The sequence below is a fragment of the Carassius gibelio genome, chromosome A8, assembly GCF_023724105.1.
Source record: "Carassius gibelio isolate Cgi1373 ecotype wild population from Czech Republic chromosome A8, carGib1.2-hapl.c, whole genome shotgun sequence".
NCBI classification, from domain to species: domain Eukaryota; kingdom Metazoa; phylum Chordata; class Actinopteri; order Cypriniformes; family Cyprinidae; genus Carassius; species Carassius gibelio.
This window is the reverse complement of record NC_068378.1, coordinates 24,014,402-24,028,022: the sequence shown is the minus strand read 5'-3', so window position 1 is coordinate 24,028,022 and position 13,621 is coordinate 24,014,402. Positions and strand designations below refer to the sequence as shown.

The window sequence follows — 13,621 nt, the reverse complement described above, 5'->3', positions numbered from 1 at the left end:
GTGAACTGCCCCTTTAAGGGCTCTGTGTGGTTTTCTGTCAAAATAAAAGTTTGATGGCTTAACATTTGGAAACATTTTGGAAATTAGTATTTGTAAACTTAGTTGAAATGTAAAATACAATTATGATTAATATACATTTTCTTTAAATACACTTTTTATTTTAAAGTTAAAATTTGTACATTTTATTTAATAATAATAATATACTATTATTGTAAAAATAAAATAAAAATTAATAAACCTTTCAAAGCATGCATTTTTTAAATTGCAATCATAATTTTATCAGGGAAGAAAAAAAAAAGCAATTTTTTTTTCACATTTTTCCCCAAATCGTGCAGCCCTAATGGGGAATTTTCTATGTTTTACTGGTCAAATGCAACTGCATGAATGTTCAGTAAGATAAAACACTGTACGCAAGTTTCGCAAAAGAAATCAAGTGTGGCGTCCGTGTTGTCGTGCAAAAAAAGAGAATGTTACTGTACCAGAATCGCTGTGTGCTCCTGTGTCCTGAGAGCTGATGGTCTCACTCAAGGTCTTGTCCCCGCCGTTACCCCCTCGCAGCGTCAGGGACAGCTGCCGTTTGATCTTCCTCATGCGGTCCATCAGTGGGGGTATGGGGGGACGAGATGAGGGGGGTGGAGTGGCTGCCACTGTTCAACCGCCCTGTCAGAGACACAAACGCACAAGCAGGACCTTACAAGCTGCTTCCTGATTCATTTGATACCCTCTGTGATTACTGGACGGAGCAAAGTCATGCATTTTCAAGGACGCCATCCTCTTAATACAGTAACGGAATGTGTTAACATATTCTGAGATAAATATTAGCTTTAAATTCTGTACAGACAAACATGGAGCAGAGAGGTGATTCAGAGGACGAATTTGTTTATTTCATAACGTGGTTTGAGCGAATGGCGCTCTATGGAATGAACATTAAAGTGAGAGACCGTAACTGGAAGAGGTTCACGGGGAGAGATCACACCTAGAATAAACAAATCACACAGCCAACTGTAACTGCACACATAAGAAATGATTAGCCACAATGTTTTCACACTTATCATTGTAAATGCGATTATTTTCATTTATAAATCAAGTGCTTAAAGGATTGCAGACGCTGTAGATTCAAGTGTTTTAAGGCCGGAAATGCAAGGAATCCAACTGGGAGACTCAGAGAGGCGCAAACAAGGTAATTATTTCAACAACACAGCCATTAAATGAGAGTATGTGCTGAAGGCACTGAATACGTTAATGATCACAGACCAGACTTGAGCATGAACATTCATCTCAGTTCAGTAAAATTCAAAGAAAGTGGCCAGAGATTACAGATATGTTGAGAATAAAATTTTACACATACTATTTAGCAGTATGCCTAAAACACCCAGATGACCAAGTAGATGTGCAGTACACAACCAGAGCACAGTGAGTGAGACTGCACTCGACTTGACCTTCCGTTTGAATAGTATTGGACGTGATTTAAATTATTAGGATCTCCTTTTTCACTATATATAGAATAATACTATATATAAAATGAGGTAGTATTCCATTCAACACAAAGCCTAGAAGAGGAAAAAAAACAAAGTTACCCTCAGTGCTTGTGGGGAACACAGGGTCTTCTTTTTAGGAACAGCCAAAATTTTGCCTTTCCTTTAGACTGATCACCTGCTTTGACACAAAGATGAGCAACAATCTTCACCGCAAATCCAAGCTTTGGGTCCTTGGACTTAATGTGACCCTCTAACAAGGGGACGGGATTCTACTCAGGCACAAGATTCCAAACACTTGTTTCCTGTGCAGATAGATATCGCAGTCCATGCTAAGAGAGACTTAACAAGTAATGGACCAAATGTCCTTTAGAGATTTTGCTTAAAGATTCAAAATAGAAGTCTGAACAACACACTAAACCACTCAAAAGTTTTAGTTTGTTAAAGAGCAATTTAAAACATGAAAATACATATCAAAGCAGTACTTCAAGGTGATAAATCAATGTAAAATCCCAAACTGAGAGGTTTAAAAGCACTGCATACGCAATGCATACGATTTTGGATGACGCAAGAAACAAAAAAACTAAACCTTTCCCAATTTTTTAACATACAGACACTAAATTGCAATAATGAAATGAGGGTTTTAAGGAACTCTAAAGCAAACCATTGGAAGGTTAACATCAAAAATACTATGAATAGTTGAAATACTTGAAATAGTGAGAATGGTATTTCCTTCAAATGCCTTGAAGCACAGAAACACACTCCTGAAACCCAAGATGACAAAAAATTAAGGATGTTGAAAAGAAGAGCATATAAATGGAGACAAATCCAATGGTAATCAAAGCAAGGCATTTGAAGCATCTTAGTTTTATTTATCGTTCCCATGAATTCAAGACGAATCAAGCAGCCTCAAATCAGACGAGAGAATCAAACAGGAAATACAGGACGATCCACAAGCCTTTGCTCTTGTTTACAATAAACCACAACAGCTCAGATTAGGAACTCTTACAGTTTAAGGACACTTTTTTTTTTTTATATATTCATCATGTTTTGCATTCTGAATAACAGTCAGTCATGTGCAATGTGGTTGAATGACTGACAAAGCAGCGCGAATCAGCTGTTCGGTGCCAAAATGCATCTAGACAATCCCTAATCAGTTCCGTAATCAAGGACAAACAAGACACAGTTATATATATATACACATGAGCTTAACCTGTTTACCCACCACCATCTCTGCTCCACACTGGCTTCATTCATGACCTGGTGAGTGATTGCAGCCCCGAGGACAGCAGCAGCAGTCTACACCGGGTTAAGGGCCATTTTCAGCCCCCGGCAAAGTCTTAGTGCTACTTAATCAGGGTTGATGACTCTTTAAGTCTCGTTTCATTAGTTGACCATCAAAACAGCATGCAGGACAGCGTTCTGTGGGCCCCAGCTAGCTAACACAGGACTGACTGCATTTCAGCTGTCCCGCAAACAGACTGGCAGGTTTCAGTTTCAGAGCCAATGTGTTTCTTTAACTGACCTGCATTGATATGTTGCAGACTGAAGCCAATTTTCCAATAAAAGCTTCATGGGGTTCAGACAAGTGACAGAAACTGACAGCTTGGTCTGCGTCCATGTGGATGAGTTTACAAACCTATCCAATCAAGCGGCAAAAAGCGGCCTGTTTTCAGTAAAACATCTTTAATTTGATCATATGGAAGAGAGTTAAACAAAGCACCGATCCATGCTGACCACAATCCCCCAACATGCCTCTCCAACCAGACTGACATGATGCATCCAAACACAAGGTGACACCCTGACAGGGGTGACCTTCATAGAGACTGATTCTGGAACACTCGGTCCAGACAGCACTACATCAACCAGCCTCTGAGCACAAGTGTGTTTGTGTTGCTGTCATTTCTCTGAACTTGTCCATACAGCAAAGCACTTCATCAATATGACGCTGCTGAAACATGCCAGGACTGAAAAAAAATCAGCCTGCTCATGTAGGTTGCTCTCTAATTGGACACTGTTATTCACTGAGGCATTATGGGCTCTACGATTTTCAAATAGAGCAATAATGAAGACGATTACAACAGTCGAAAGAAAGCTGTGGACACAGCCTTTGTCAATTATGCATCAAAGCTTTGGAACACACTATCCAGAGATATTAAAGGGATAGTTCAACCAAAAAAGTTCATCTGCTTACCCCCAGGGCATCCAAGATGTAGGTGACTTTGTTTCTTCAGTAGAACACAAATAGAGATTTTTAACACAAACCGTTACAGTAAGTCAGTCTTATAATGGAGTTTAATGGGAATCTCAGCTTAAAAAAAAAAAAAAAAAAAAAAAAAAAAATTATATATATATATATATATATATATATATATATATATATATATATATATATATATATATATAAAAATTAAACCAAATTAAACCCTGCGGCTCGTGACGTTACACTAATGTGTAAAGACAAAAAGCGATCGGTATGTGCAAGAAACTGAACAGTACTTATATAGTTTTTTTTACCTTTGATACATGCAATGTCTGAACTGTTAGAACCCTCCTGAGCACGTTCTCAAGCAAGTGCATGAGGAGGCTTCTTCTTGCTTTATGGCGGATTGCAGACTTAAAAAAGTGCATTTCCGCCACCTATCTCTCAAATGGACCATTGACACTCCTAATTGAGATTGTAGATAGAGTGTCAATATTCTAAATTCTTGCATTGCTTGTAGACCAATTCTTCAAGCAATGCACTTTCCTCCGGAATTATTCTAGTCTTGCTTCAAAGCCAATTATGTCCAACATGGAGTCAAAGTCAAGTCAAAGTTCCAGTGCTTTCCCTAATTCTCTTAAATAAGCAATCAATGGAAACCACCACTTAAGTGGTTTGGTGAATGCCATTTAACTAAAGCATCAAAATGATGTATGCTCCAACAGTGGAAGTCTATTTAGGTGAGGAAAGCAAAGTTAAAGACTCCTAAACCATCCGTCACAAATTAATGATAATATTCCATAAACCAACCCACTCAACATGCACCCACGCCTCCAACATGCCATTCTGAATCAGACCGGCAAACTGTCAAACAAGCTCCTCCATCTGACCAGAACAGAGTCTTTAAAGAGCCAGTAAGATGAAAATTCTAAGCTTCCTATCACTGTTTAGAAGTCCTGTAAGGTTTAAATCCATCCAAGGTTAAAAAGCATTGTCATTTTGTCAAAGTATCATTTTAAAATTACCTCAATTCTCAGAGGTCCCCAAACGGTTTGCGCAAAGCTGTTCAAAAGATTCAGTTTCCTTAAACCCCACCTTTCGGTAGCATACTGTGTTCTGATTGGTCAACTGACATAGTTTTGATTGGTTGTTCCGCACACAACTTCACGGTAAACAATGCGTTAGCATCTGTTTGGGGTGAATTATGTCTTATTCCTCTCACCGCGAAGCAAACAGTAAAATAAAAAACCTGAACAGTCTCGCTGCTTTTTCTTCTGTGTGCGTATTCAAACCGCGCGCTTCAGTTTGAATCTGAATAGCGCGTTCAGCAGGGGGCGTGGTCACATTAGATATAATGAAGGGAGACATGAAAAACAGACATCGCGTTGTTTTCATATGGATTACTTTATCACAGAATATTTGTTTTCGGCAGCACTTGTTTGGTTTTAAAGTAGACATGTCAAGCTTTCTATAGATATCTCTCTCATGTCTCTTCGTTGAGTATTCACGGAGTTACACTTCATTTTAATGACGTGTTTGTACATGACGATCACTGCAGACAGGCTGCAGAAAGCACACATACTGATAAGACGCTTGGGAGAAAACAAACACATAACTTCATAATCATACTTCGCGTTGTGATTCGGAGATGCTCGTTGTTCTAAATAAAGTTGGTAATGAACCCTCTTTTATGGCCAAACGCTTTGAAAATCCTGCCTTGTACTCACCAAGATTAGAAAAGCAGTCATCAGTGAAATGTTGTGAATACAACAAAAGGGATTTGTTGTACTGCTCTGAAAAACAAACTTGCCTTTACAATTAAAAACACACTGTCTCTTCGACATGATGCTATCACACCAACCAGAGTGTTTTTTTGGGAGGTGGGGCAGGTCAGAGTTCTGTTTCTCCCAAAACGGTAGGCGGAGATTATTATGCAAAGTGTTCCTAGTGACGTACATAGAGATGGGTGTTTCAGCGATTCAGAGTCGACTCCTTACTTTAGAAGCCAATAACTTTATAAATCGTGTACTTTTTGGTTTAATTACTTTGCACATTGTTTACACTGATGGACAGCTACATCATACACTGTAATACAGGTAATTTTTGATTTCCCATCTGTGTGGCTCTTTAATGGGGACTTCTCATTAACGTATCTTATTCAAGTTTTGATAGAGTGGGACTGAATCACTCTTCCTCCTTCCCCATTCCATCAGTGTAACTTAAACCAAAAGTGGTTTCACCTGCTGGGAAATCAGTGTGAGCTGTTAAGATCATAATGGCATTTTCATGCAAGAAATGGTTTAAAGTACAGATTTACCCCTAGATAACATGCACTGTAACATGCACATGTACAGATTCACAACTATGATGTAGACTTATTGAACACCCATTCATGTTTTGAATGAGTGACGTTAAGCTCTCATCACTAGATACCATTGCCAACGTAAAATACGTTTCAATGGCTTCGATCAATTTAATGAAATGTTATTATTTCATAATATGTTTAATATTACTTTTTTCATATATGTTGAACCAACTTGATAAAAAATTACTTAATAAACACATACTTGTATAAGCCCTGAGGTAAGTTACTTCAGATGACATTAATAGAAAGCACAACATTACTGAATAAAACAGACGACTCTCTCAAGAAAGCATAATTATCCAGGCAAGCCATAAATAAGTAAAAATAATGAAATTAAACATTGATTGCAGCCAGACTGCTGACTAATCCACAGTAAACCACAGATAAACACGCTAGCCAGGTTAGCTAAATTAGTTAGCTGGCTTTAAAGATCAAAATTAAACCGCCATTGTACAGGAATGCGAGAATTACTTCTCCTTATTTTTATTCCTTCATTTTAGCTTTAGCTTTTCCGTTTGACTCTTTATATCATAAAACAATCCTTTTGGTTTTCATTCAGACAGCCCGACCGACCCAAACAGGATATCACACAGAGACTGTCCGGCTCAAATTAACTCAAAAACGGCCTAAATCTACTTTTTCTGTCCCATTATGATGCGTTTTCCACTTTAAGATGAAATATCAGAGTGGGACAGGACGATCTCCAAGACGTTTTCTTACCCGTGGAGTTGAGATCCGTATGTGCTTGTGTCAGTGAGTATGTGTTGCTCTTGTAATCTTAACAGCAGTAATAATATCCCAAAGCCGCCGCGCGCTCCCAATAGTCCTCGGCCATGTTCATCTACGTCTGCTGCTGCTCGTCCGGTCTCCACTGCTGCTGGAGCGGCGACTCTAGACCCCGCATGTCTCACTTGCTGTTCCTTCTGTTCTGAAATTGCTAAAACGTTACCGCAGCTGTTTCCTTCCTTGCCAAATCCGGACTGGAGTGGATCATGGAAGCGACAGAGCAGCTGCGAATAGACTCAGGAGTCACTCACTCCACCACCAAGATTCATCGGATAGGTTGGGGAACGTGTAATTATGTAATTGAGCAAATTCTTCCGTAACTGATACGTTTTTATGATGTATTTATGTTTTATTATGATATATTCCTGAGTAGGTTTATTCGTTGTATTATGAGTCCCTGCAGTCATCAAATCTGGATACGAAGTAAAAGCGTCCACCCCTAATAAATTAAACTGACTCATATTGGGCTGACCCGAATTCCATTCAAGTAAGTCAGACTGTACCATTCGGGCGGAATGCACAGGGGAGATGCAGCGGGAGTGCAGTTTCTAATGCAGAATGCTGTGGGGCACTGCATGTCATGCTGAGTCGTTACATATTTGCCATATTATTTGTTTACGAAATTACGTTATATTACGGTTGTTTATAATAGGATCAGATTTATTAATGAAAAGGTTTCTCAATGCATCAATGTAGAACCTGTTCAAGTCTAGCTTAAGAAATAAACAAGTGTATCATTCTGTTATATTTGACTGGAGTTAACTGAAATTCAGACAGTTTGTCTATCTGTCTAATAAAATATAATTTACTGGTATACACACACACAAATGTTTGTTTTTGTGAAAAGTGGGGACATCCCATAGGCGTAATGGTTTTTATACTGTAGAAACTGCATATGGCCCTTCACCAACCCTACAACTAGCCCTAACCCTCACAGGAAACTTTGTGCATTTTTACTTTCTCAAAAAAAAAAAAAAAAAAAAAAAAAAATTCTGTATGATTTATAAGCGTTTTGAAAAATGGGGACATGGGTAATGCCCTCATAAGTCACCCTCTCCTTGTAATACCTGTGTCATACCCATGTCATTATACAGAGTTGTGTCCTGATATATCACAAAAACAAGAGCACACACAAACACACACACACACACACACACACACTTATGCTGTGCTGTAATATACAACATAAAATAAATAATTTCCAATAAATTATTTATTTTAAAAAAATCCACTTGAAAAAAAAACTTCCCATAATGTACATTTAGTTTAGTAAAGTTTTTTATAAAAATGTATATAATTTATTAAATCCAAACTCCGTTTGTAATAAATGTCCATACCATTGTATGTAAATTAAAATTCCAGTGTATCTTGGATTGTCTACTTTGATCACTTGTAACCTTATTAGAGCATTATGTTTTGAATATCCAGCCTGATTTATAATTGCAGTGACAGCATCAATGTGTGTGTGTGTGTGTGTGTGTGTGTGTGATGGAGGAGCAGTGGAGCCCCACAGTGAGTCACCGCTCTGGTATGCTCCAGAGCCCCTAGCAGTTACTTTAGTCCTGGAAACCCACTGTATGGGGGTTGCGTCAATGTGCCTTGGGTGCAAATGAATATTTATTTTGTTCCTTTAATAGTTCCCAACACTTTACTTCACCAGGGAAGAACCTGAATGCTGTTAATTAACCAGAGGTTAGTATTTTTTGCATACATGGCTTGACCTTAAAAACAATGCATGTCAGTGGTGAAAATGAAAATGGCAAGTTTGCATATATACAATGCAACCAAAAGAGCATTTGAATTCCATATACTGTAAGGTTACATCTTTTGTTACAAGTATCCATACATTTGGAGGGGGGTGCTATCACCAAGATTGTTATTTTTTATGTTTTTTCAATGGCAGTTAATTACTGTGGCCATTGGCAAAGGCAGGCATGTATGTTCGACCTTGTCGTGATTAAGACAGCACTTCTGAAAATGACTCTTTCGGCCACCAGTGGCCACTGTTCAGCAAGGTTAGGTGACTTTACACATGCCATTCTTATTATTACTTGATGACGACTGCATTGTTCTTTAATTAGAAGTAAAGATGTTATTAAGGTCTTATTTATACTGGTGAACCATAATGCAGAGGAGTTAAGTGGCTGATGTAAAGCTAAAGGGCAAACCCATTGACGCATGCTGAAATGTGCTGGATTCATTAGTACATTCACATTTCAAGTGCTTAACATGTTGAGAGTGATACTATTATACAGCATTTAGATGTTCACAGAACCACAACACAGAAGAACAGAGCGCCGGTGCTCACCTGTGGATGCACTGGCTGGAAGCGTCATTATGTTAGTGTGTGTGTGTGTGTGTGTGTGTGTGTGTGTGTGTGTGTGTGTGAGTGTGTGTATGTGTGTGTGTGTTAATGATTTAGATTGGGAGTGACATGTACTAAGGAGAGTGCATTTGGGTTCTATAACCTTTCTCCTTCTCTTCTCTGTTTTCTTGTAAGCCTCATGTAGAGCTCATGCTATACTTGATGAATCTGTGGTTGTACCAGCCATATAGAAAATTATCTTGAATTTCTAATTTGTATATTGACGTGGTTTTAGAGCGATGTTTCACATTAAACAAAATAGTTTTACATGTGAATTTTAAGCTGGTTTAAGATGGATGAACAATTAAATATACAATATCAGTCAATATCAATAAATGTTGACTGATTCTGCTTTATAATTGAAACAGCATATATATATATATATATATATATATATATATATATATATATATATATATATTTTTTTTTTTTTGTTTAGACTTTTTACTTATTTAGATAATTAAAATATAAAGCCATTTATATTTTTTCATTGTGATTTTGAGATTCACTAAAGATTAAATTTAATCGTGTTATTAAATTAAACTTTAAGTGAATGTTAGATGATGGTAAAGTGAAGGAAAAGCCCATGTGCCATTAAATATCCAATGTCAGTCAATATCAATAAATACAAAAAATATCCAATATCAGCTGGTAATTGATGCTATTAAAAATAGGCTACTATTTAATTTGTAATATTTTGTCTAAATAATTAAAAATGTAAAGCAAATAAATAGTTATTGTGTGTGTGTGTGTGCGTGTTTGCTGAAGATTACAGTTAATTGTGTTATTATTATTATGTTATTAAATAATATAGTTTTATCATTTAATTATTACATTTAAGTTAATGTTAGATAATTTTAAAGGCCATTAACCAAGGCACCAATAAACATCCAATAGCAGTCTGTATAAATACATTTTTAAAAAGCCTTGAGTGTTGGCTAATACTATATATATACTATATATAGTATTGTCCCATTATTTTCATAATGTATATCATATGTATATCTTCCTAATCCATTATATGCATTCTGAAATTGTGTGTGTATATGTGTATATATATAGTATTGCATTGATTGTGTTTTCTGCAGGAGACGTGCCATGGTTTATACTACCTCCGTAAGCTGGAAAATGGTGATGCTGAGGCCCCTCTTTTGTCATCATTATCCATGTGTCAGTGTGTGCAAAGGGAGGGGAGGGCAGAAGGAAGAAAGATGGGGAAAACAAAAGAGAGTGAGACAGGAAGGGGGTGTAAGAAAGCGCGAGAAGATTAGAGCATGACTGGCTAAAGGAGGATTAAAAACTCAGCCCAGTTGGCCGAGGCTCAGCTCCTTCTCCTGTCGTGTGTAAGTGCGTGTCTGAGTATTTATGAGTGGAAGTGTGTGCATGCATCTCTCTCGCTTTTTCTCTCTCTTTCTAGCGTGACCTATGGTTGTACATCACTTTCAACACATATCAAGGCAGCCCAGCAGAACAGGTTAAACAGAGCAAATAGAAGAGGGAGGGGAGAGAGATAGAGGTAGAGAGAGAGAGAGGGGCCAACAAGAAAGACTTTGTCAGAGAAAGGCATAAAGACATCGGAGTAAAAGAGAAAGGGAAGCTCATCTCTCTGTGTGTTTGTGAAGACAGCTGCAAAAGGAAGTAAGATTATGGAAATGTTGTTTGGCATAATATTGCAACAGATTGTTCTTTGTTTGGCTTGTTTGAAATTCAAGGGAACGCATGCATATGTGTTACGTATTATATGATCATTTTTTTCTTTCCATAACATGTTGTGTTTATGTAACTTTATGCATGATCCAGCTCTGCATTCACATCAACCAATATTGTTCACACTTCAATATTTATTCATAAGCAAGATGGTGATTGGAGTTCGCACATCCCGCACACAGCATGCGCAACATGTTAATCCGTTGCTTCCGTGATTACAGCACACTTCGGTTTACTAAAGTCCAGCAGCAATCTCTAATTAATCAGTAGACTTAAATATTCATGTGGTAGTAATCAGAACTCAGACTTGCTGAAAGTCCTGAGGTCTCTAGAAGGCCACAAAGTCGATATCAGCATGTGTGGGTGAGCTGTAAAAATGGTCACTTAAGAGATACACTTCTATCTTTTAAGTCTGTCTGGTTCTTTTGGGGGTTTTCTTTTAAGCTGCTTGTCTGAGCGGTGATACCATCTTTAATTAAAGCACGCTCTGACAGCACGCAGGCTCATACTGTCACCGCTGCGTCTCACTATGTTACTCCAGGGGATCGTGCCTGGACTTTTTTATGAGCAGCCCATTGTGTCTGCACAGAATGCCAGATCAGAAGTCCTTATTCTGAGCTTGAATAGAATGTATTAAGATTAGTGTCATTTTGGCAACACTGTAATAATAACTCCTGCATGTGGAGGTATATTGCACACACTTTTCTCTACTCTTGAAAAGAAAAAGAACCTTCTTATTAAAGGGATAGTTTGTCAAATAATTATATTTCTTCTTGAATTTAAATCATAGTATTTTTTATTCAGCCAGGATGCATTTAATTCATCAAAGAATCTTGAAAAAAAGTACACAATTTCACAGTTTCCTCAAAGATATTAAGCAGCACAACTGTTTTCAACACTGCTAATAAGAAATGTTATTTGAACAGCAAATCAGCATATTAAAATGATTTCTGAAGGTTCATGTGACACTGAAGAGTAATGATGCTGAAAATCACAGGAATAAATTACATTTTAAAATGTATTCAACTAACAAACTGTTATTTAAAATTGTAATGTCATTTAACTTATTTTACTACATTTTTTATAAAATAAAAGCAGCCTTGGTGAGTATGAAGTTCTATAAAAGTTGCAAGATGACGTGATACTAGAGTAGGTAAAGTGTGAAAACTATCAAGGAAAGGGTAAACCGTAAATATTAAGCCATAAAAAGTTGACTGTTAAAACACATAAAAAAACTTCTGAAACATAATTCTGCAAGCCATTATAAGGTTTACTCTGTTCACGTGAGTGGTATAAATCAGTTGTGGAGATAAAGCTGTGCCATATTTTTTACAGCACAGAATTCTTTTAAACTTTTTATCTTTTCTTTTCTGTGTATTTCATGTGTCATCATGTATGTGTCCATTTTTTGCCAATCTGAATGTTAATGATTATTTGTAACATCTTAAATGACCTTGCAAACACGGTTAGGCGTGTGTTGTAGACATGCTTGTCTTGTGATCTTACATCATACTCTGACTGCGAGAGCTGTGGGTATTTACACAGGTCGGGCTGTATGTCATAAACACACAAAAGATAATCAAGAATTTAGGTCTAAAGGTTGTGGTGCTTTAGTAGCTAGGTCAACAATGAAATGAGAGTTAGTTTTGAAGTAAGTCTAACAAAGCCTCCCTTTTTTTGGCTGACCTTATTCATTTATTCTCATTGTGAACGTCTCTCTCTCTCTGTCTTTCACAGTATGCTGTGGAGTCTGTTGGCCGTGACGGTGGTTTCAGCTGCTGTCCTGTATGTCCTCTATCACTGGCTCATCCCTACAGCTGTGCAGAGCAGCGGCTGGCTGGCACTTCTCTGGCACGATGTCATTCATGAGCGGCTCCTTGACATCATGACGGGAACATCGCGACCTCAGGTGACCCTCACTGTCATTCATCGCTCACACATATGCAGAGATGAGATGTTGATGTTCAAAGAAGACAGAGAGTCACTGCTGACAAAAATACTATGCTACTACCATGCTGGCATGTTTTTTGGTCATGTACCATGAAAATACTGTATTTTGGTGAATCTATCCACCTGTAAAGAACCTGGCATGGTTATATGATCTGATTGATCTTGAATTATATTTATACATCTAAAGCTTTGGTTATTACAGAGTATTCATCTCATCACTATCACTCTCAATTTCAGTTGTTACCTTCAAGGAAATGATTTAGAAAACCTTGGGCAAGTAAAACAGCTAACTGCTGTTAGAATATTAAATGGTGAGACATGAATATGAGTAGGTGTAGATAAATATGCACATTAATTGTACACGTGTGTGTGTGTGTGTATGTTGAAGTATAACATAGATGAGCTTTAGATCGTTTACATTGCTCGTATGCATATTTGTTTTTGTTGTTTTTATGATGTTGTTTTGGTATATGTCATTGTTTGTGGTATATAGTGAACACGAAGACAAATTTCCACTATAACAGCAACTATCTATTTCTCAAAGTATTTATTATTAAACATCACATTTATTATAACTTTTTTTCATTAAGAAAATGACACCTATTTTTATATTTACAATTAATAATTTACATTTATTATACAAAGTGAGTACAGGGAGGAATATAAGAAATAGTGAACACATCAAAGGAGTTTTTACTGTATTTTTTTTCGGTCCATTAAGTTATTTATTCAATAATATATTATTATTGTATTGTTACATTATTTTCATC

General features: G+C 37.1%; 2 protein-coding genes across 10 annotated transcripts in view; one reads left to right on the top strand and one right to left on the bottom strand.

The window, feature by feature from the left end:
- LOC128018953 (cyclin-dependent kinase 16) overlaps nucleotides 1-7,235 on the bottom strand; it is a 31,061-nt gene extending 23,826 nt beyond the window's left edge. The window contains exons 1-2 of one of the 5 annotated variants that reach the window (XM_052604855.1): nucleotides 6,764-7,235; nucleotides 480-660 (exon numbers count right to left, since the gene is read on the bottom strand). In XM_052604855.1, coding sequence (XP_052460815.1) covers nucleotides 480-600 — 121 coding nt within the window. In that variant the 5' untranslated portion in view covers nucleotides 601-660; nucleotides 6,764-7,235. The remainder of the gene's footprint in view (nucleotides 1-479; nucleotides 661-6,763) is intronic. The other 4 variants (XM_052604856.1, XM_052604858.1, XM_052604857.1 and 1 more) reach the window with 4 other exon arrangements.
- LOC128018954 (catechol O-methyltransferase A) overlaps nucleotides 1-13,621 on the top strand; it is a 45,388-nt gene that overhangs the window by 25,800 nt on the left and 5,967 nt on the right. For 2 of the 5 annotated variants that reach the window (XM_052604861.1, XM_052604865.1), the window contains one exon: nucleotides 12,639-12,810. In XM_052604861.1, coding sequence (XP_052460821.1) covers nucleotides 12,639-12,810 — 172 coding nt within the window. Of the gene's footprint in view, nucleotides 1-8,486; nucleotides 8,522-10,665; nucleotides 10,833-12,424; nucleotides 12,553-12,638; nucleotides 12,811-13,621 lie in introns of those variants that run through there. The other 3 variants (XM_052604862.1, XM_052604863.1, XM_052604864.1) reach the window with 3 other exon arrangements.